The sequence below is a fragment of the Dreissena polymorpha genome, chromosome 16 (genome assembly GCF_020536995.1).
Source record: "Dreissena polymorpha isolate Duluth1 chromosome 16, UMN_Dpol_1.0, whole genome shotgun sequence".
NCBI lineage: Eukaryota > Metazoa > Mollusca > Bivalvia > Myida > Dreissenidae > Dreissena > Dreissena polymorpha.
In genome coordinates, this window is record NC_068370.1 from 18,142,537 (window position 1) to 18,168,026 (window position 25,490).

Below are 25,490 nucleotides of genomic sequence, written 5' to 3' on the forward strand. Positions count from 1 at the left end.
TAATAATAAGGTGATAATTAAGAAAAATGAACGAGTCATAAAATTGACCCCTTTACCTTTAACAATATCAGATATCAAAAACTAGTTTGATGTGATAAAGTTTGCGTTTAATCTAAAAGGCAATATATATTGCAAGTTGGAACACAAAAGGTTTCTCATATTTGTATTACAAGTATAAAACATGTACATGTAAACAAAACAAACCCAACACACAGTTTTGCCATTCTGAAATACATTTTTTTTGTCTATGATACTGTTTTTTATTCCAACATTGTATCCGTATGAACACATTTTCTTAGAAGTCAAACTGCTTCATATTGAAATGGAGACATAACAGAAACAAGACATTCTTTTAAATAAGAACACCCGAGCTGTTCACGTTATATTTGCTGAAATCAGTTTATTCGCAATTCATCAGGTCTTAATTGCTACCTCCGATGAAAGGTCACTAAAACTTCCTCTTGATTTCCTGTGTCCTTCATTCTGCAACTGTTGAGCATAGCTGTCTCGTATGATCTTGAACGCTTGCAGAGTGGCGTAGGGCGTGTTTGTTATGGGATCAAAGTACTTGGCTGGAAGCCTGGTAACGGGACAGAACTGTCGAAGAGGGAGCTTGTTTTTCTTGCCAGGAAAATATTCCTTGACAAGTCTCTCATCTGTGAAGGTGATGAATGTCCTCTCACATTTTTCGTTGGACTCTTCCATTGCTTTGTTTTCCCTATAAATAAGAGTAAAATGTGAGCAATTTTTCGAGATTTTGTTGTGCAGCTTCTATTGCTTAAAGCTTATTGTATGTAATGCCAAAGATATATGGCAATAATTTCAAGACTGTTTTCTTATTAGTACAAGTACTTGTTCTCTCACTGAAATGTTCACTTATAGCCAGTCCAACCCATGACCTCCCAATTGCCACACAAAATGGCTCAAACTAAACAGCGCTGTATGATTACATAAATAGCAATACTAAGAGAAGTCATTGGTAACAAAACAAAATTTACTGGTATCTAGAAAACTAGCTACAGGTTGCTTGTTTTAATAGATTCAACAAAGGAATACTTTACAAAACTTTTCAGCAATAACAGTACTTATATGATATAATTATTATGATTCATGAAAATCCCACATAGGAAAAGGATAAACTCTGCATGACTTTCCACTGTAATTAACATTTATTGCTTCATATAAAAAGCCTGAACAGGTACAAAAAACAAGAGCTGTCAGAGGACAGCGCGCTGGACTATTCGAGTGCTTGATAGTATAATGTAAGCCATCATGGGGAATTGTTCATATTCAATAATTTATTAGACTATCTTTCAAAAATAAAAAAAGGAGAAAAAAAAATTATTATTATTTATTTTTATTTTTTTTTTTGGGGGGGGGAGGGGGGTTGAGAGGGGGTATAATGTGGGGTGTGATCATTTATTAGATGATCTTAAAAAAAAAAAAAGGAAAAAAAAAATTTATTTTTTTTTGGGGGGGGGGGGGGGGTGGTGAGAGGGGGTCATAATGTGGGGTGTGGTCATTTATTAGATGATCTTTCAAAAATAAAAAAAAAGGAAAAAAAAAAAATGGGGGGGGGGGGGGCAGGGATTCTGGGTTGGGGCGTGGAGTTTTGTTTGGGTGGAATCCACTGTGGTATTCAGGTAAGTGTTGTTTTGTCAAAGTATTAATAAAATCTGATAATAAATAAAGAAGTTATGGCAATTTTAGCAAAATGTTCAATTATCTAAGAATAAAAGGGGCCATAATTCTGTCAAAATGCTTGATACAGTTGTCGGCTATTGTTTATAGGTTGGGGTCATGTTGGTAAACAAGTATGCAAAATATGAAAGCAATATGTCAAGGGACACAGGAAATATTTGGGGTAGTACGCAAACTTTAACATAGATTTATCAATAATATGCATATTCTAAGTATAAAAGGGGCCATAATTCTGTCAAAATGCTTGATACAGTTGTCTGCTCTTGTTTATATGTTGGGGTCATGATGGTAAACAAGTACTCAGTTTTATATCCAGTAGGGATAAAGATATACATATTTCATAGTAAAAACACTCTTTTATTAATATTTCGCCCAAACGGGCTTTATCAAAGTTTACAAAAACGAATTCACTACATAGTTATAACTGTCGTATACACCAATAAAGTAAATGTTTTACAACGTCAAATATGACAGGAAATGACGTCATGACGTCGTACTTTACCATGCGATATACAATTGCGCCAAAATACATAATATACATGACATTTCGTTGTATGGTTCTTATACTTGATCAGAATTGAATTTGATAATAAAAAGTAGTACAATAACATCATATTGTTATATCAATAATAATAACTATATTAATGATAACAATAATTACTATAATAATAATATAGATATTTACTGTACCAACCTAAAAATAATATTCACAAAATCAAAATTCCTATTTTGTAGTCAGCACTATTACTATAATATCTCAACCCTAATTCTTATTGACTATATTTATCAACATTTAAGCAAATTGAAATGATTAATAATTAATTATTTATTATAATTTTAATTCCAATCTTTTAAATGAAGTTAAATTCTAATGTATTTTGTTCATACATATGCACACATATATACGCATTCCTTCACACATGTACATATTCACTCATATACCTGCACATATAATTACAGGTACACAAATAAACACCCACATGTGTACATACATACACATATACATATATATATACACACCCACACATATACTCATATATACACACATACATATCCACCCTCTCACATACTTACGCTCGCATGCACTATTGTTGGAGAATTATGCATTTTGAAAATAGTTATCGTTACTTAAACTGTCTACACGAATCTCGTATTGGCCTACATTATCGCCTATAATTCTGCCATACTAAATCGGAAGCTGCTTTTGTGTTAAGTCCATTTGGAACTTCTGTTTTTAACAATTGAATCCAGTTAAGTTCTTTTATCTTGCGGTTAATCCGAATTGTCTCTAATATTTTGTAAAACACATACTCCCATGTCTTCTACACTATGTTGTCCGGAGTTAAAATGCTCAGCGACAGGTTTGCTTATGTGGTGCCTTGTATTTGCCTTATGCTCCTTTAATCGTTCTTTTAGTGAGCGTGATATTATAGTAATAGTGCTGACTACAAAATAGGAATTTTGATTTTGTGAATATTATTTTTAGGTTGGTACAGTAAATATCTATATTATTATTATAGTAATTATTGTTATCATTAATATAGTTATTATTATTGATATAACAATATGATGTTATTGTACTACTTTTTATTATCAAATACAATTCTGATCAATTCTGATCAAGTATAAGAACCATACAACGAAATGTCATGTATATTATGTATTTTGGCGCAATTGTATATCGCATGGTAAAGTACGACGTCATGACGTCATTTCCTGTCATATTTGACGTTGTAAAACATTTACTTTATTGGTGTATACGACAGTTATAACTATGTAGTGAATTCGTATTTGTAAACTTTGATAAAGCCCGTTTGGGCGAAATATTAATAAAAGAGTGTTTTTACTAGGTAAACAAGTATGCAAAATATGAAAGCAATATGTCAAGGGACAATGAAAATAATTGGGGTAGTACGAAAACTTTAACATTTGCACGCTAACACTAACGCTAACAGAAACGCCAACGCCGGGGTGAGTAGGATAGCTCCACTATATATATTTCATATATAATAGTCGAGCTAACAAGTCAGCCTTAAGGCCCTACATTGCTCACCTGAGAGATGTAAAACACTTTACTGTTATATGCAGATTACATATTGTTCTGTTAAGAGAACTAAGTTTTCAGGTGAGCTAATAAGATAATGTTTGAATCTATAACCATAAATCTCAGCTGCATAGGGGAGTAAACAAGAACTGTCAGAGGACAGCGCGCACGACTATTCGAGTGCTTGACAGTATAACGTAAGCCATCATGGGGAAATTGTTCATATTCAATAATTTATTAGACGATCTTTCAAAAATAAAAAAAGGAAAAAACAAGATGTGTTTGTGAAACAATATGTCCCCGTATATGACGTTAGACCTTGAAGGATGACCTTAACCTTGACCCTTCACCACTCAAAATGTGCAGCTCCATAAGATACACGTGCATGTCAAATATAAAACTGCTAGCTTCAATATTGCAGAAGTGGCATTAGATGAGCAATTTTGACCAATATATTTGACCTTGAAGGATGACCTTGACCTTGACCTTTCACCACTCAAAATGTGCAGCACCATGAGATACACATGCATGCCAAATATCAAGTTGCTATCTTCAATATTGCAAAAGTACTCATCAAATGAGCGATTTTGGCGACATATATTTGACCTCTGACCTTGAAGGATGACCTTGACCTTTCACCACTCAAAATGAGCAGCTCCATGAGATACACATGCATGCCAAATATCAAGTTGCTATCTTGATTATTGAAATATTGCAAAAGTGTACATTAAATGAGGGATTTTGACCCATATATTTGACCTTTGACCTTGAAGGATGACCTTGACCTTTCACCACTCAAAATGTGCAGCTCCATGAGATACATATGCATGCCAAATATCAAGTTGCTATCTTCAATATTGCAAAAGTTATTGCAAATGTTAAAGTTGGCGCAAACCAACAGACCAACCAACCAACCAACCAACAGACCAACAGACAGGGCAAAAACAATATGTCCCCCACTACTATAGTGGGGGACATAAACAATTATTTTTTTGTGGGGGTGGGGGGGGGGGGGTGGGGGTAGGGGGGTTGAGAGGGTGGGGTATTTATTAGATGATGTTTTAAAAAAAAACATTGGGGGGGGGGGGGGTTGGGGGGGGGGGAAGGGATTCTGGGTTGGGGTGTGGGGTATTGTTTGGGTGGAATCCATTGTGGTATTCAGGTAAGTGTTGTTATGTCAAAGTAATAATAAAATGTGATCATAAATAAAGAAGTTATGGCAATTTGTTCAATTATCTAAGTGTAAAAGGGGCCATAATTATGACAAAATGCTTGATAGAGTTGTCTGCTCTTGTTTATAGGTTGGGGTCATGTTGGTAAACAAGTATGCAAAATATGAAAGCAATATGTGAAGGGACAAAGAAAATATTTGTGGTAGTACGAAAACTTTAACATTTGCACGCTTACGCACACACTAACGCAGACGCTCACGCCAACATCGGGGTGAGTAGGATAGCTCCACCATATATATTTCATATATAATAGTCACGCTAAAAAAAACTACCCTATTAACAGGCTTCCCCCAGAACTCTTTACTTTTTAATTTATTGCACAGAGAAGAGAATTTGCTTTACTATTTTTGCAATGAAATGTTATAAAACAGCTAAAAGGTGGACAAACAAGCAAATTTGTTGAATTGATATCCCCCGCCAATATGCTTCTGGACACAAAAGTGTTATATTTGACACTCAAAAAAGCATTTTTTTTCAAGATACAAAGGGCCATAACTCAGTTATAAACAGATGGTGTACAATGCCATTTGGCGTGCATCATCCTCTTATCCATAGATATACTCATACCAAGTTCCAATGAAATCCGTCAAAGAACTTCCAAGATATGGCTCCGGACTGATGGAAAGACGGACAGACAACGCCAAAACAATATCCCTTCGCCTATTGCGGGAGATAATTAAACCACTAAAGGCAGAAGAAAGCATTTACTCTTCATCATCATCTGGCAATTCTTCTATGAGAGGCATAGTAAGGGAGTGGTACCGGATCACTGGACCAGTCTGTGTGTTCTTTATGGCCCGACGACACTTCTTCTCAAGCTCCAATCTCTGATAGTTTTCTTTAAGTTGATATACATATGAATAGGTAATTAGATACAAAATAATTATGAAATACCATAATCATGTATAAGCAAAATCAACAAAATCTAAGCATATTGAGCTCTCACAGTTGCATATTGAGATTACACCTTCATGTATCTTATACTGTATATTGAACTCATAACTATTGAGTTTATACCTAGGGACTGCATACTTTGCTTTGACTGCATACATTGAGCTCATGTCCAGTGACAGTATATTGAGCTAATGTCTAGTGACTGTACATTGACATCATGTCTAATGACAGTATATTGAGCTAATGTCTAGTGACTGTACATTGACATCATGTCTAATGACAGTATATTGAGCTAATGTCTAGTGACTGTACATTGACATCATGTCTAATGACAGTATATTGAGCTAATGTCTTGTGACTGTACATTGACATCATGTCTAATGACAGTATATTGAGCTAATGTATAGCGACTGTACATTGACATCATGTCTAATGACAGTATATTGAGCTAATGTCTTGTGACTGTACATTGACACCATGGCTAATGACAGTATATTGAGCTAATGTATAGTGACTGTACATTAACATCATGTCTAATGACAGTATATTGAGCTAATGTATAGTGACTGTACATTGACATCATGTCTAATGACAGTATATTGAGCTAATGTATAGTGACTGTACATTGACATCATGTCTAATGACAGTATATTGTGCTAATGTATAATGACAGTATATTGTGCTAATGTATAGTGACTGTACATAGACCTCATGTCTAATGACAGTATATTGAGCTCATTTCTAGTGACTGTACATTGACCTCATGTCTAATGACTGTATATTGAGCTCATTTCTAGTGATTGTACATTGAGCTCATGTCTAGGTATTGTATATTGTGCTCATGTCTAGGTATTGTATTTTAAGCTCATGTCCAGTTACTGTATATTGAGCTAATGTCTAGTGGCTGAACATTGAGCTCATGTCTAGTGGCTGAACATTGAGCTCATGTCAAGTGGCTGAACATTGAGCTCATGGATAGTAACTGTATATTGAGCTCATTTCTAGAGGCTGAACATTGAGCTCATGTCTAGTGGCTGACCACTGAGCTCATGTCTAGAGGCTGAACATTGAGCTCATGTCCAGTGACTGTATATTAAGCTCATGTCTAGTGACTGAACATTGAGCTCATGTCTAGAGGCTGAACATTGAGCTCATGTCTAGTGACTGTATATTGAGCTCATGTCTAATGGCTGAGCATTGAGCTCATGTCTAGTGGCTGACCACTGAGCTCATGTCTAGAGGCTGAACATTGAGCTCATGTCTAGTGACTGTATATTGAGCTCATGTCTAGTGGCTGAACATTGAGCTCATGTCTAGTGGCTGAACATTGAGCTCATGTCTAGTGACTGTATATTGAGCTCATGTCTAGTGGCTGAACATTGAGCTCATGTCTAGAGGCTGAACATTGAGCTCATGTCTAGTGACTGTATATTGAGCTCATGTCTAGTGGCTGAACATTGAGCTCATGTCTAGTGACTGTATATTGAGCTCATGTCTAGTGGCTGAACATTGAGCTCATGTCTAGAGGCTGAACATTGAGCTCATGTCTAGTGACTGTATATTGAGCTCATGTCTAGTGGCTGAACATTGAGCTCATGTCTAGTGACTGAACATTGAGCTCATGTCTAGTGACTGTGTATTGAGCTCATGTCTAGAGGCTGAACATTGAGCTCATGTCTAGTGGCTGAACATTGAGCTCATGTCTAGTGGCTGAACATTGAGCTCATGTCTAGTGGCTGAACATTGAGCTCATGTCTAGTGACTGAACATTGAGCTCATGTCTAGTGACTGTATATTGAGCTCATGTCTAGTGGTTGAACATTGAGCTCATGTCTAGTGACTGAATATTGAGCTCATGTCTAGTGGCTGAACATTGAGCTCATGTCTAGTGGCTGAACATTGAGCTCATGTCTAGTGACTGAACATTGAGCTCATGTCTATTGACTGTATATTGAGGTCATATCTAGTGACGGTTTATTGAGCTTATACTTAGTGACTGTATAAATAGAGAATAATAGGTTGGTGACGTGGATGGAGAATGGTTATCTGGCAAGTCGGAGGAAGTTATTTGGCAAACCCGATAAGATCCTCCGACGAGCCAGATAACCATTCTCCATCCACATCACCAACCTATTATTCTATTTATCCTGTCACATTTACAACATTCGTTGAAATGTTTCTAAAATATATAGTTTTCCAGTATTTTGTGTTTAAATATTTAATATGGGAAAAAACACGCCGCAGCAAAAACATTGTGACGTCACGTCATGCAAAACACTTAGACTAGCTTCCGTCTTGTTAAACAACACAGAAATCAAGTCAATCGTTATTAATTCAATACACAAAGACGAAATTATGCTGTTAAAATAATAATTTTTAAACAAACATTACTTTACACGTATGTTGTAATTTTTTAAATTGAAAACAAGTATATTTTATAAATAGAAAATAGTACAGGCGTTCGCATGCGCTGACAGCAACTGACGGATATTCGAGGTCACGTGGTCATCTAGCCTAATATCTTTTGGGATATTAGGTTACCTGGTTATCGGGCTGATTTAAAGGCATGTGACAGGATAAACAAAAATGCTGTACGTAGCTAGTGACCGAATATTGAACTCGCACCTATTAATTGCATATCTGGCTCATACCTAGTGACTGTATATAAAACTCAGTCCTAGTGTCTGCATATTTGGATTATACCTTGTGAATGTCAATTTAGCTCAAATTTTGTGAGGGTATATAAAGCTTTGTCCTCATGACAGTATCTTAAGCTCATTCCTGTTTATTGGGCTCATTTCTAGTTACCGTCTATTAAACTCAAAGCCTGTTACAGTATACTGAGCTTATTGTTACTGCACATTATGGTAAAACTCATACCTAGTGACTGTATATTGAGCTCATATTGGCTGACAATATTGTGCTCGTAAATAGAGACACACTGATGACAGATTACTTAATTAGTATATATTGAGTTCATACCAACTCACTGTATGTTGTGCACATACATAGTGACTGCATTAACATAAATACTGTTAAATACGTGCACATACATAGTGACTGCATTAACATAAATACTGTTAAATACTTAATGATTTTATATTTAGCTAGTACCAAAAGACTGTACATTGAGCTCATACCTAGTGACTGTTTTTTGAGCTAATACCTCATGACTGTTATTGAGCTAATACCTCGTAACTATAAATTGAACTCACACCTAGTGACTGTATACAGAGCTTATATCTTGTTACTGCACATTAAAGTAAAGCTCATACCTAGTGGTAACATATTGAGCCCATTTCTACTGACAGTAGATTGAGCTAATTTCAAGTTACTCTATAATGAGCTAATACTTTGTTATTGTATATCGAGCTCTTATCTAGTGACTATTTTACTGAGCTTGTACCTTCTTACTTCATATTAAGCTCATACCTAGTTACAGCATAAACCTAATTCTTGTAAAATACCTAGTGACAGACTGTATATTGGGCTCACACTTACAGATTGTAAACAGAGAAAATAGCTAGTGACTGTATATTGAGCTCACACTTAGCGATTGCAAACAGAGCAAATACCTAGTGACTGTATATTGATCTCACACTTAAAGATTGCAAACAGAGCAAATACCTAGTGACTGTATATTGAGCTCACACTTAAAGATTGCAAACAGAGCAAATACCTAGTGACTGTATATTGAGCTACTTAAAGATTGCAAACAGAGCAAATACCTAGTGACTGTATATTGAGCTACTTAAAGATTGCAAACAGAGCAAATATCTAGTGACTGTATATTGAGCTACTTAAAGATTGCAAACAGAGCAAATACCTAATGACTAAATATTGAGCTACTTAAAGATTGCTAACAGAGCAAATACCCAGTGACTGTATATTGAGCTCACACTTAAAGATTGCAAACACAGCAAATACCTAGTGACTGTATATTGAGCTCACACTTAAAGATTGCAAACAGAGCAAATACCTAGTGACTGTATATTGAGCAACTTAAAGATTGCAAACAGAGCCAATACCCAGTAACTGTATATTGAGCTCACACTTAAAGATTGCAAACAGAGCCAATACCCAGTGACTGTATATTAAGCTACTTAAAGATTGCAAATGGAGACAATACCTAGTGACTGTATATTGAGCTCACACTTAAAGATTACAAACAGAGCAAATACCTAGTGACTGTAGATTGAGCTACTTAAAGATTGCAAACAGAGCAAATACCCAGTGACTGTATATTGAGAAAACAAATAAAGATTGCAAACAGAGAAAATACCTAGTGACTTTATATTGAGCTCACACTTAAAGATTGCAAACAGAGCAAATACCTAGTGACTGTATATCGAGCTCACACTTAAAGATAACAAACAGAGCAAATACCAAGTGACTGTATATTGGGCTCACACTTAAAGATTGCAAACAGAGCAAATACCTAGTGACTGTATATAGAGCTCACACTTAAAGATTGCAAACAGAGCAAATACCTAGTGACTGTATATTGAGCTCACACTTAAAGATTGCAAACAGAGCAAATACCTAGTGACTGTATATTGAGCTCACACGTAAATATTGCAAACAGAGCAAATACCTAGTCACTGTATATTGAGCTACTTAAAGATTGCAAACAGAGCAAATACCTAGTGACTGTATATTGAGCTCACACATAAAGATTGCAAACAGAGCAAATACCTAGTGACTGTATACACTGTAACTCCAATATAAAGCGCTCCGTTATAACGCTGAATCCAATATAACGCGGAGGGTGCTTGGATCCCATTTTTTCTCCAACCTTCCATTTGATTTCTGATTCAAATCCGTATTATGCAACTTCATGTATTTTCAAACAATTCAAAGATGGCGGCAATCACAGTCATGTTGATTGCTTTATTCAACCGTCCGTTGAATAGATTATAAACACCTCGAGGTTAAACAACACCGACAGCTAATTGGTGTTAATCTGTTGTGTAATGTCAATAAAGGTGTGAAAAACTCGCGTGTCAGTGTTTATTACATGTATTCCTCATCAGAGCAGTTCAGTGCGATAATTTCCATAAGTTAAGTGCAAGCGGGATAGTTATACAATTCAAGTAATTCAAAACGATCGAAAAACATTCTTACTTTGATATGGTTGCAGTTTGACTATATTAAATGAGCGGCTGTGAAATATACTGCCTACTGTATAAAACAACTTTTTCTGTCATTTCATTATCATTCTAGTATTATGTCATTTAATCTTTCAGTTCGTGTATAAGAAATTAAATAATGCAGACGATTTATTTACATGCGAACGCAGTGTACCGGCAATTGTTAACAGAGTTTCACTTTCCTTTTTCGCGCGGTATCAGAAAGTCCCCGGGAAACACGTTTTTTGCATGCGTATGACGCAATAAAACAATTTTTTGTACATGAGTCGTATTGCATTCAATCTAAATTTAAAGTCGCTCGTCCAATAAAAGCACTGCCCCATAATGCACTGTACTCTTAACACTTCTGAAAATGGCATATATGCGTACGGTTGTGTTTACGAATTTCTTAAACATATATCGTCATAAATGTTCAAGACTAGTATTTTTTAAGTGATGTTGCAATTTTATTGGATTATCGGATAAATGTGCACATAAGAAAAGCGGTATGTATACTGTTATCTATACGATTCGGTTTATATGCATGTATTTGCGTCAACACAGCATGGCAATATACATGACCTATATTATAGGCTATTCTATACCTGTTTTTTTTTTATAGCGCCCTGCAGTAAATGAGCTCAAAACCTATAACGCGGATCCGTTATAACGCTGTTTCGCGGCTTGGACCCAATTAACCGCGCAATATTGGAGTTACAGTGTATTGAGCTACTTAATGATTGCAAACAGAGCAAATACCTAGTGACTGTATATTGAGCTACTTAAAGATTGCAAACAGAGCAAATACCTAGTGACTGTATATTGAGCTACTTAAAGATTGCAAACAGAGCAAATACCTAGTGACTGTATATTGAGCTACTTAAAGATTGCAAACAGAGCAAATTCAAAGTGACTGTATATTGAGCTCACACGTAAAGATTGCAAACAGAGCAAAAACCTAGTGACTGTATATTGAGCTACTTAAAGATTGCAAACAGAGCAAATACCCAGTAACTGTATATTGAGCTCACACTTAAAGATTGCAAACAGAGCAAATACCTAGTGACTGTATATTGAGCTCCTCTGTGATTTTGGCCTCCTCCAACAGCTCCTCCTGGGTGAGACGTCGTACCTCGGCGACACGTTTCTGGGTTGCGATGTCCTTTAGCATCTGTGCCTTCAACTGCCTCTCTTTCTCACGCTCCTCACGCTCTTTGGACCGATCTGCGGTGGACTTGCGCAAACTCTTTTTTTCTGCAAAAAATGAAGCTACAAGATAAGCTGGGTAGGTGCTCAAACCAATGCTAGGTTGAAATGGAAGTGTTTATGAAAATATTGTTTATGAGGTTAAGCAGAATTTGAGAGGATTTAAGAATATACTGTTCATTAAAAAAATCTTGAAAAGTTTCTGCATGCTATAAATACTTCTGATAAGAAATTTTAAATTCATTTCTTTCATTTGGGTGAATTTACATGTTTTCTTCTTTAATAAAAAAAAAAAATTGAAATCTGATGAAAAAGGCATAGAAATGTTGACAGGTGAAAACCTACCTGGGCTGGACTGATAGATTTGAATGGACGGGGGAGGTTTAGGCTTCTTTTTCTCCGCTGGCTTTGGCTTCTTTTCTGGCTCTCCTTCTTTTGTTTTCTTCTGAGCTGGTTCCTAAAACCATGTCAGCAAATAAATAACACTTGGTAAATTGAACTGATGATGAAAACAATTAAATTATAATAATTTTTATTTTATTTATGTTAACAAAATAGTAATTTAATTTATTTATTCAGAAAAAAACAACCACATAAACTAATGGTAACTGAAATATTTCCAAATACAGGCCCAGGTAAATATTAATCTATAACAGTATGTTTCTTAAAAGAGGGAAAAAGTTAACCAATGATTTATTTTTAGAAAGCTTTGCAGGTACATGTATCTGCCCAGATATGAGTCGCGTTCTGAGAAAACTGGGCATAATGTATGTGCATAACTTGTTGTCACAAATTCGCCTTTGCGATCAGTATATGCTTATCATGGGCTACACTCCACTTTTATGGAATTTTTCGTTTAACAGCAGTCTTTTCAAAACAAAAATCCTTATTAAGCTTAAAGTCTTGTCCCCATTAACATATGCCCACTGCACAGGCTAATCTGGAACAACACTTCTAAACATGAATTAAGCCCAGTTTTCAGTACAAGGCTCAGATGTTTCTATAAACAATCAGCATGAACACACCTTGTAAGCCTTAGTGCTGACACCAGCCCCTCTCTTCCTCTTCTTGGGTTCCTCGTCCTCCATGTCACTGCGCACCTCATCAGCCTCGTCAATATCTATGTCTGAGTCATCATAGTCACTCTCTGAAAACTCTGACTCGTACTCTCGGTCATCTTCTTCCTGCCAAGTATCATATAACAGAATACGCATAAGAAGCAAGATCTGAGATGTATAGCTTACACATAAACAATTTTATATGAAGAAATTTGAAGGAGTTATGAAAAAGAGTCCTTTTTTATAGAATTAAACAATATAATTTTGCAGTACAAGCAATTGTAAGCAACATAAATGATAAATTAACTGGCTTCTTTCTTTGTAAAAATGTGTATTGTATATTATTATTTGCATTAAACAAGAGCTGTCACCATAGGATGACTTATTCCCCCTATAAACGCTTGATAGAAGTTATGAGCTTTTTTCGAAACCTAAACGCAGATTTGGAAACCTAAACACGGACCCTAAGTTGAACGTCAAGGTCACAGGGATCAAAATTTTTGTGCGTATGGAAAGGCCTTGTCCATATACACATGCATACCAAATATGAAGGTAACATCTCAAGGGACATAGAAGTAATGTGCATTTTTCGAAACCTAAACACAGATTTTGAAACCTAAACGCGGACCCCAAGTTCAACGTCAAGGTCACAGGGGTCAAAATTTGTGTGCGTATGGAAAGGCCTTGTCCATATACACATGCATACCAAATATGAAGGTTATATCTCAAGGGACATAGAAGTTATGAGCAGTTTTTGAAAGCTAAACACAGATTTCGAAACCTAAACGCGGACCCTAAGTTTAACGTCAAGGTCACAGGGGTCAAACTTTTTGTGCGTATGGAAATGCCTTGTCCATATACACATGCATACCAAATATGAAGGTTACATCTCAAGGGACATAGAAGTTATGAGCATTTTTCGAAACCTAAACACAAAGTGTGACGGAAAGACAGACAGACAGACGGACGGACAGTCCGATCACTATTTGCCCTCCTACCGGGGGCATAAAAATAAAGAATTTATAAGGCATGTAGACAAATGTTTTTACTTCATTACAATTTAAAACACAAGTAGGAAAATAATATACTTTTTGTTTTTTTTAAAAGCTTAAATCTAGATAAAGCATGAGTAAACGGAGTATACTAAGGTTTATAATAAAAAAAACCTGTAAAGCAATTTTGCAAAACTTATTTCCAATAAAACCAAATATTTGGCCCTTGTAAGCTAAATAATAATTTAACAGTCAGATGGGACAGGCAGGGTGCCCCCTGTCTATTGCTTTTGTTTCTAATGGAGACAATATTGCAAAAATGGCAACAGTTTTTAAATATTGGTGATTTTTTATCAAGATCATGTATTCTCTTGATATATTTTCCTAAATTGACTAAATGACTTTTATTGAGAAGCCAATTTATGAGAGTCATGCAATTACTGAAGCAGATTATGCCAATGCAATCATGACAAAAGATGGTTGTTAGTTATTATGTCTTAAAACGCCTAATGTAACAGACAATAGCAGGTGAGAAAATAAAAGCTCATTTCTGACGTCACACCATCAGTTTTCCTCTTGGTTCAACACAATCAAATGAAATCTTACTTCACAATAATGATTTTTAATCTTTAGACAAGTTATTATTTTGCAATTATTTGTTTGCAACTTATACAGTTTCAATTCGAAATGAACAACAAATAGCATCAAAGGGCATTTTGGGACATTTAGTGCACTTCATTCCAAAACAAAGCTGAATTCTGAAGTGAAAGCAAAGTGGCAAATATTATATACTGATTAATTTTGAAAGTTATTGCACTGACTGTCGTAAGTTGTGATGCATTTCATAATGAATAACAGAAAGATAGTTGAAGTATCAACAAATTTACTTTTTAATTGGAAGGGGTTTTAGAAGTCTACTAGTAATGTGTTATATTGTCACACATTTTCTGAAAAGTATGTGATAAAATCAAAATTTTACTGCCTCCCCCAAATACTGTTTTTATCACTAAACAAATTAATGCAAACAGAAACTCAAAGTGAACATATTTTGTGAACAAAAGTCATATTTAAATTAAATTACAACATTCTTGAGAGAACTCTCCTATTAAGCTCAAATAAATGCATTAAAAAACATAACATAGATTAATAAAATAACATTAAGGCATGCTACTTGTGCAAGACCTCATTAAATCCTCCATATGTGGTTTTGTAAAAGTCATCATCATCTTCTGCTTCAAGAAGTGAAGCCATCTTGGCACCGGCATTGCTGCGCTTCTCTCTGCTGGCTGCCAACCCTGCCATCCTTAAAAACTATGAGAGGTCCTGTACACTGGCTGTAACACAGGTAGTACAAATGATTAGACGTAATCTACCGATATATTTATATTTATAGGAGTATAAAACAGGCAAATATTTTTGCAAAAAAGTATTTTAATAATTATCATATTTATATATAATGCAAGCACAGATAATGTAGCTTCTAGCTTCCATTGCCATGTAAACTGTGATGCCCAATAATATTAGTTTAAATCTATTTATCTAAGTTCACATGCATAGAAAGTAATAGGCTAATAGAAACACATTTGAGTCCATTTTCTGGGAAGGACTAGTACTTTGTGTCTTAGAAAGATCATCAGAACCTTCCCTATCAGGGTTTCGAACCAACAATAATTTTTTCACCATTTAGGAATGGGGCAGGGTTCTTTTGGATAAGGAAAAAATAACATTGCTTAGGCTATAATTAGGAAATAAGTTTTGCTGTATTTTTGCTTTTTTTGCTACTTAAAAAATGAGAATAAAAATGACTTCAATAAATTTAATAAGGTTTAACTTATGAAGCTTGATGGGAGTAAAAGTAACTGTTGAGATTTATGTATATTTTAAAGATTTTTTTTGGAACCTTCAAATGGGAGTTTTTAGGTCCCATTTTCCATTTTGAATGGGTCCCCCTACAGGGTAGTTAGACAGTATAGTTAGACAGTATAGATAGATAGATAGATAGATAGATAGATAGATAGATAGATAGATAGATAGATAGATAGATAGATAGATAGATAGATAGATAGATAGATAGATAGATAGATAGATAGATAGATAGATAGATAGATAGATAGATAGATAGATAGATAGATAGATAGATAGATAGATAGATAGATAGATAGATAGATAGATAGATAGATAGATAGATAGATAGATAGATAGATAGATAGATAGATAGATAGGTCTCAAATTTGAACAACAAAACCTTCTGGATGGCAAGGCGGACAACATACCCACTACACCATTGATGCCTTACGTACTGATGTTACAGTAAAATATATATATTATTTCGTACAAACAGATTCTATGAAATTAAGTGAAGAGCCATGACTGCATCAACACATTGACCTTTAAATTGGGATCAAACAATTTCCAATGCTGTTTCAAAGTTCTTGATTTTGGGGGAACATTCCAAACATTCTACTTTCAAGCCTGTACAATTCTTTAATTACCTGGCTAAGCGTGTGTATATTGAGTAAAGTATTAATTTTGTTTGTATTTTTACTATGCCTATCATGGCTATGTATGATTTAAAAAGAATTACACTCATTATGCTGTCATGGGGGATTTTAATTACAAGGATATAGACTGGTCAATACCAACATGTGATTATGCTATTGGTTCAGATGGGCACAAATTCTTTGACTGTTTTTTGGATAATTTTCTGTTTCAACACATGAAAGGAAATACACGCTTTAGGGATGGACAATTGCCAAGTTGCCTTGATTAACTTTTCACTAATGAGGAAGCTATGGTAGATGAAGATTCAATTGAAATAAACCCGCCATTGGGGAAAAGTGATCATTCTATAGTTAGCTGTAATTTGAAATTATATGTTGCTGAACTAGGTGAGGAACCAGTCAGACACCAGTATTTTAAAGGGGATTACGAGGGCATGAAAACAGAATTAGGTTTGTTAGATTGTGATTGTTTATTTCATGAGAAGAATATTAATGATATGTGGGCTGTTTTTAAGTCAACCTTGCTGGAAATCTCATCAAAGTTTATTCCTGAGAAAAAGTCAAACTCAAAACAAGTGAATTCACCATTGTGGTTGGATAGAACTGCAAGATTAGCAATTCACAAGAAAAGGAGCTCCTGGAAAAAATATATGTTTTCACGTTGACATGATAGTTACTTGAAATATGCTGAGTGTAGACAGGAATGTGCTAATATTGTGAAACGTTCCAAAACAAGTTATGAGAAAAAAATTGCAAATGAAGTTAATAAGAGCAGCCAATCCTTTTGGCGATATGTTAACTCTAAGAGAAAAACAAAGGATTCCATAGGCATGTTGGTAAGGGAGGATAATACTGAAGCTAAGACAGATTTTGATAAGGCAGAAACATTAAATTGCTTCTTCAGCAGTGTCTTTGTTGGACCAGATAATGTAGGAAATGACCATATTGATATTGTTCAACATGAAAATCGGAATTTACTAGAAAATATTTTGTTGTCTGAGAAGGATGTGTTAAAAGCCTTGAATTCACTTAATCCAGAGAAATCACCTGGTCTGGACTATATTCACCCTAGGGTTCTCTACGAAACTAAGAAGGAACTAGTAAAACCACTATTAATTTTATTTAATCAGACGTTGAGTGAAGGAGTTATTCCCGAGGATTGGAGGAAAGCCATTGTTTTTCCCATTTTTTAAAATGGAAGTAAGAAAGAGCCAGCAAACTACCGCCCAGTTAGCCTAACTTCTGTGGTGTGTAAATTATGTGAACGTCTTGTCCGGGATAAACTCGTTAAGCATATGAATGACAACAAGATATTTTCTGACGCACAATACGGGTTCAGATCAGGAAGGTCATGCTCTATTCAGTTATTAGAGATTCTTGATAATTGGACAGAATCCTTAGACAAAGGTGTACCAATCGACGTCATTTACCTGGACTTTGCCAAAGCCTTTGATCGCGTTTCACACGGGCATTTGATTCATAAATTACACAAGTTAGGTATTCGAGGAATAGTCCTGAATTGGATTAGGGATTTCTTGTCTAGAAGAACGCAGTGTGTTCGTATAGGATCTACTTTATTATCATGGAACAGGACAGATGTAGTTAGCGGAGTTCCTCAGGGCAGTGTAATCGGACCGATACTTTTTCTGTGTTTTATCAATGACTAACCTGACATAGTATCAGGAATTGTTAAGATTTTTGCTGATGACACAAAGCTTTTTTCACCAGTAACAACAAACAACAAATGAGGAGTGTTATGATCTTCAATCTGACCTAGACAACTTAAGTGACTGGAGTGATAAATGGAAATTAACATTTAATGCAAAGAAATGCAAAGTTCTTCACCTTGGAAGTTCAAATAGTGACATTCGCTATTCCATGAGAGACCCGGACAGAATTATACAGCCATTGAAGCAGTCACAAATGAGAAAGATTTAGGTGTGACTTTTGACGAGCGGCTAAGTTTTAACCAACACATTACAAACATTACGAATAAAGCACAGCGAACTCTTGGCTTAGAACATAGATCCTTTTAGTGTCTTGATGAAGAAATGTTTCTGCCTCTTTATAAGGCTTTAATCAGGCCAACCTTAGAAAACGAATCATGTGTTTGGTCCCCTCACCTAAAAAAACATATAAAGTTAATTGAAGATGTTCAAAGAAGAGCAACTAAACTAGTGCCATTGGTGGCACATCTACCATACGACCAGACCAGAGACTTCGAAAGTTGGGACTTGTCACACTTGAGTACAGAAGGGACAGGGCGGATATGATCCAAATGTTCAAATCTTTACATAAGCTGGATGATTTAAACTGGGAAAAATTGTTCGATCTGACTGAGGATAATCTTCGTGGTCATCACTTGAAACTAAGAGGCAAGAATTTCAAAAGTAATGTAAGACTCAACACCTTTAGTCAAAGATCAATTCATTACTGGAACAGTTTGGAAGAATCAACAATAGTTGAAGTGTTAATCAATTTAAATCGTTGCTAAATTCCGAAAAATGGAACATTAAGAAGTTTAACCCGTATATAATTTAAGTTAAATTAACAATTAAATTTACTAAGCGCACTCTAGAGAAGTTTGAACAAAATAGTAATTATCAGAGAGTGATTCTAAAGAAGAGACCATTTATCAGAAGGGCCACTACAGCATAGCTAAATTACGGCTCAACAGTCCAGGTATCCAGGTATAAAATAATGTAAATAAAGTGGTGTGTAACCACTTTGTTGTAAACATCGCGAAAAAGTATTACAATAGTAAAAAATGTTTATAAAATAGTACCTGTTGGCTTATTTTTAGTTCTAATTGCTTTTCTTTCCAAAAATAGTTTAAACATTACTCAATACCATAACTTACCGATATTTGACACAAGACTTTTAGTAAATCGTCTCTGTTGCCTTCCGAAATTACCACGAACAGAATATTACCGGTCCATACAATAACCGAAAAGCACCGAAAAGCACCGAAAAGCACTCAATTTCTCTATATATATATGCAATATATCGTTTTTAGTGTATGTTAACGAGTTTAATTAGTAAGAAATGGTTATATGATTGTATGTTTATACTACATTGTGCCCAAAATGGTAAATATCGGCAATTACCGACCGAAAAGCACTTCATGTGGAAACCGAAAAGCACTCAATTTCTCGCTATATATATGAATATTTGCGTTTCTATTGTGTGTAAACGGATTAAATTAGTTATAAATGGTTATATTTCATGCATATTTATACTACCTTGTGTTTATTATGAGGTATTAAGCCCCAAAATTGGATAAATATCGGCAATATACCGACCGAAAAGCACTTCATGTGAAGACCGAAAAGCACTCAATTTCTCGCTATATATATGAATATTTGCGTTTCTATTGTGTGTAAACGGATTGAATTAGTTATAAATGGTTATATTTCATGCATATTTATACTACCTTGGGTTTATTATGAGGTATTAAGCCCCAAAATTGGATAAATATCGGCAATATACCGACCGAAAAGCACTTCATGTGAAGACCGAAAAGCACTCAATTTCTCGCTATATATATATAATATTTGCGTTCCTATTATGTGTAAACGGTTTAAATTAGTTATAAATGGTATATTGCATGCATATTTATACTACATTGTGTTTATAACGAGGTATTAATGCCCGAAATTGGATAAATATCGGCAATATACTGACCGAAAAGCACTTCATGTGAAGACCGAAAAGCACTCAATTTCTCGCTATATATGTGAATATTTGCGTTTCTATTGGGTGTAAACGGATTGAATTAGTTATAAATGGTTATATTTCATGCATATTTAAACTACCTTGTGTTTATAACGAGGTATTAATGCCCGAAATTGGATAAATATCGGCAATATACCGACCGAAAAGCACTTCATGTGAAGACCGAAAAACACTCAATTTCTCGCTATATATATATACTATTTGCGTTCCCATTATGTGTAAACGGTTTAAATTAGTTATAAATGGTATATTGCATGCATATTTATACTACCTTGTGTTTATTATGAGGTATTAATGCCCAAAATTGGTTAAATATCGGCAATATACCGACCGAAAAGCACTCCCGCGACAGCAGAGAATCACCGAAAAGCACTCAAGTTCTCTATATATACATGCAAGTTAACTATAAGGGCCGATTTTAATGGATTGAAAAGATGTACATATTTATTTAGTCAAAGTCTGTTCATATTGAAACTTAATTTTAATGTCTGAAGTCATCATTAACAACTTGTGAACGAACGGCCGGTACGCTTCTTTAATCAGCACAAAGCAGTTTGGAAATAGCTTTTCGCACCTTCAATTAATTATATTCCAGATAATGATGAGAAGTTGTGTTATGATCGGCGCCTTTCATTCATGTCCGAACAGTGCGGCTCGTGTGAATTAATGTACAGTTTTGTTGATTTACATGTGCTCAATTATTTATTCGATGTACGATGTGAATCTAATCTTAGTTTTAGTGCAGATTCGTTCATACGACACAAAGACACTATTTTATGTTACGGATCTTTTCGGTTTAGAGGACTGAGACATTCATGTTAAAAATCGAATATAATATCTATTTTTTATAAAAAACAGGTAGCAAGTTATAAATATATCGGCAATGTACCAACCGAAAAGCATTTCATGGTGTTTATCATCTTATACGTAAATTGATGTATATGTTTTAAGTATTTCTAATTGACGTGAAACACTTGAATAGAAATGTTGTTTTATGGTATTTAATCTATCTTATATATATGTGACTACGTGCTAATTTTTGGAGAAAGATTCAAATGTGTCTTATATATATTTTATCCATGTATCATGTGTATTCAGTTTTCATGCGAAAATATATCTTATTTCTTAATTTCCACCATCACACTTTATTAGCGCAGCGCCGACTCAGTAAATTAATTAATGTATTAAAAAAAAAGTGCAACGGTGAGGTGGATCAATTGTTAGTGCACACCACTTCAGCAATAAATGAAAGTTATTTTGGTTGTAAATCCGATATTTCCAATACAGTAGCCATGTTCCTGTGTATTGAGATGATAAGATCACCACAGCAGGTTGCTAATACACAGTGTAGACTGAAATGAAAACAGTTATTTTGGCTGTAAATCCAATTCCAGTACAGTAGCCATGTTCCTGTGTATTGAACTGATAAGATCACCACAGCAGGTTGCTAATACACCGTGTAGACTTCCACTGTTTTATTATAGTAATTGTTATTTACCTGCTTGGGATAAATGGTGTATTCACTCGGGTCTGATGGTGTATTGTAATATATATAATTCTGATAAGAAACAGTAGCACACAACAGGAATTTGGTTGATAAAAATAACTGATGTATTTATTGAAAGTGAAATTTGCCCAGAATAGTTGTATAAAATTTTTCGTATAGCGGCCAAGTGCATTAATCCCGATCGCTGTTGGGTATTTTACTGTTTAGTAACACCTTAATACCATCATTTTTAAACTGATAACGGAAATAAAGAAATATCTTTTTTTTGTTAAGTATACGTGCTTGAATTAATGTTACATCTTTCATTGGAGATACATTGCGGCAGAGTTCTAGTTCGCAGCGTAATCAAGCTCCGTGTAATCGGTATCCTACAATAAATAAGTTTTTAATTATGTGTAATTTAATTCGCAACATTGCTTATCTCAACGTTCAATGGCCCGCGCACGTCACACAATTTTAAAACATCATTATTGTTAAGTGTACATGCTTGATATATTCATAAAATAGCAGTTTTTTAAAAACAATCGGACTTTAACCTTTAATTTGATGCAAATGAACAGAAGAACTGATGTATTTATTTAACGTGAATAACATTTTGAACTAAAATGTTTTGAATTAATGTTAATGCAAAAATAAATCTATAACATTATACCGCTGTTGGGTAGTTATTATGTACCATATATTTATATACACATTGCGTCCCATATGCCGGTGTATGTCCTGGATTTTTTTTTACATATCATTACTTTCTATAATCATAATCTGATTTGAACTTGAGGGTAACATAATCATTGACAGACAAGCTTATCTTAAGCTGTGCAGTTTTATTTCATTACAAACAGCTGCAAATATTTAATTTCTTGTTTATACAAATGGGACTATTTCCGTTTTTTTTTATTTCTTGCATAAATTTTCGGGAATATTTCGGCCTTTTTTTCAAAATTTGGCTCTTACACGTGGCAAGAGCTGGGCAACATATTCATTATGTTGGCAAACTACCGCATGTATATATGAGTCGTGTTCTGGGAAGAAAAAGGAGCTTAATGCATGTTCGTAAAATGTCATCCCAGATTAGCCTACGCAGTCCGCACAGGCTAATCAGGGGCAACACTTTCCGCTTTTATGGTATTTTTAGTTTCAAGGAAGTCACTCCTCACCGAAAATCACGTTTGGGCGAAAAGTGTCGTCCCTGATTAGCAGTGCGGACTGCACAGGCTAATCAGTGACGACACTTTAAGCACATGCATTAAGCCCACTTTTTTCAGAACGCGCCTCATATATATATAGTGCTTTATTTTCAAACTTAAATCAATATTTAACGAAGTCATCATTGATTATATTAAATATAGAGAGAAATTGAGTGTTTGTGCTTTATCTTTAAACTTAAATCAATATTTAACGAAGTCATTATTGACTAAATAAATATGTACATCTTTTCAATCCATTATAAACGGCACTTATAGCTTAGTTTCGTTTATATATAGAGAAATTGAGTGCTTTTCGGTGATTCTGTGCTGTCGCGGGAGTGCTTTTCGGTGGCCACCAAAAATAGTAATGAGCTTTATATTTAAACTTTTTATTTAATGAAGTCATTATTGACTAAATAAATATGTACATCTTTTCAATCCATTAAAATCGGCCCTTATAGTTAACTTGCATGTATATATAGAGAACTTAAGTGCTTTTCGGTGATTCTCTGCTGTCGCGGGAGTGCTTTTCGGTCGGTATATTGCCGATATTTAACCAATTTTGGGCATTAATACCTCATAATAAACACAAGGTAGTATAAATATGCATGCAATATAACCATTTATAACTAATTTAAACCGTTTACACACAATAGGAACGCAAATATTATATATATATAGCGAGAAATTGAGTGCTTTTCGGTCTTCACATGAAGTGCTTTTCGGTCGGTATATTGCCGATATTTATCCAATTTCGGGCATTTATACCTCGTTATAAACCCAAGGTAGTATAAATATGCATGAAATATAACCATTTATAACTAATTCAATCCGTTTACACCCAATAGAAACGCAAATATTCATATATATATAGCGAGAAATTTAGTGCTTTTCGGTCTTTACATGAAGTGCTTTTCGGTCGGTATATTGCCGATATTTATCCAATTTCGGGCATTAATACCTCATAATAAACACAAGGTAGTATAAATATGCATGAAATATAACCATTTATAACTAATTTAAACCGTTTACACACAATACAAACGCAAATATTCATATATATAGCGAGAAATTGAGTGCTATTCGGTCTTCACATGAAGTGCTTTTCGGTCGGTATATTGCCGATATTTATCCAATTTTGGGGCTTAATACCTCATAATAAACACAAGGTAGTATAAATATGCATGAAATATAACCATTTATAACTAATTTAAACCGTTTACACACAATACAAACGCAAATATTCATATATATAGCGAGAAATTGAGTGCTATTCGGTCTTCACATGAAGTGCTTTTCGGTCGGTATATTGCCGATATTTATCCAATTTTGGGGCTTAATACCTCATAATAAACACAAGGTAGTATAAATATGCATGAAATATAACCATTTATAACTAATTTAAACCGTTTACACACAATAGAAACGCAAATATTCATATATATAGCGAGAAATTGAGTGCTTTTCGGTCTTCACATGAAGTGCTTTTCGGTCGGTATATTGCCGATATTTATCCAATTTTGGGGCTTAATACCTCATAATAAACACAAGGTAGTATAAATATGCATGAAATATAACCATTTATAACTAATTTAATCCGTTTACACACAATAGAAACGCAAATATTCATATATATAGCGAGAAATTGAGTGCTTTTCGGTTTCCACATGAAGTGCTTTTCGGTCGGTAATTGCCGATATTTACCATTTTGGGCACAATGTAGTATAAACATACAATCAGATAACCATTTCTTACTAATTAAACTCGTTAACATACACTAAAAACGATATATTGCATATATATAGAGAGAAATTGAGTGCTTTTCGGTGCTTTTCGGTCCTTTTCGGTGCTTTTCGGTTATTGTATGGACCCGAATATTACGGAATACTTCGGATTTGCCCTACATTACAGAAAATCAAAACAACCATGTAGAACATTGTATGTCTTAATATCTCAACGAAATCGGAATATTGTGGGATAAGCAAGCGATGGACGACACGGGAAAAAGGGTAACCTACTAAAATTAACGATTATAAATGCATGATAAAAATAAAGCATTGTTAAATTGTGATTTAAGGTTAAAGATCCCTGTCAGACGTAATGGGTTATCATGCAGTGCAGTAATGACTGGGATGTACCAGGTTGAAGTCTTTTAAATGACCTTTTGACATGCATTTTTTAAAACATATATCGTCATGAAGTATCATAGTCATATAGTACAGTACCATACATGGCATTTAGTTCTTCTTGAACCAACTAGACTGCTTTAATGCTTATCATTATATTTTTGTTATTTACATATTT

At 34.6% G+C, this 25,490-nt stretch overlaps 2 protein-coding genes and 1 long non-coding RNA gene across 5 annotated transcripts in view; 1 reads left to right on the plus strand and 2 right to left on the minus strand.

The window, feature by feature from the left end:
• LOC127861513 (uncharacterized) overlaps positions 1-22,880 on the minus strand; it is a 170,923-nt gene extending 148,043 nt beyond the window's left edge. The window contains exon 1 of the long non-coding RNA XR_008040249.1: positions 22,676-22,880. This is a non-coding gene — a long non-coding RNA (uncharacterized LOC127861513). The remainder of the gene's footprint in view (positions 1-22,675) is intronic.
• Positions 150-25,130, minus strand: LOC127861494 (vacuolar protein sorting-associated protein 72 homolog). Of its 3 annotated transcripts, XM_052400041.1 has the most exons (8): positions 25,059-25,130; positions 19,618-19,679; positions 15,439-15,590; positions 13,232-13,390; positions 12,552-12,663; positions 12,060-12,254; positions 5,686-5,815; positions 150-718 (listed from the first exon to the last, which is right to left on the minus strand). In XM_052400041.1, exons 3-8 carry the CDS (start codon positions 15,556-15,558, stop codon positions 415-417), a joined length of 1,020 nt encoding a protein of 339 aa, XP_052256001.1. In that variant the 5' UTR covers positions 15,559-15,590; positions 19,618-19,679; positions 25,059-25,130; the 3' UTR covers positions 150-414. The 3 variants fall into 3 exon arrangements, with proteins under 3 accessions (XP_052256001.1, XP_052256002.1, XP_052256004.1); XM_052400042.1 differs by lacking the exon at positions 25,059-25,130 and having other exon boundaries at positions 19,543-19,671; XM_052400044.1 differs by lacking the exons at positions 19,618-19,679; positions 25,059-25,130 and adding an exon at positions 19,387-19,431.
• The window catches only part of LOC127861693 (KICSTOR complex protein SZT2-like), a 167,356-nt gene continuing 166,932 nt past the window's right edge, over positions 25,067-25,490 (plus strand). The window contains 1 exon segment of the mRNA XM_052400377.1: positions 25,067-25,195. Coding sequence (XP_052256337.1) covers positions 25,175-25,195 — 21 coding nt within the window. The 5' untranslated portion in view covers positions 25,067-25,174.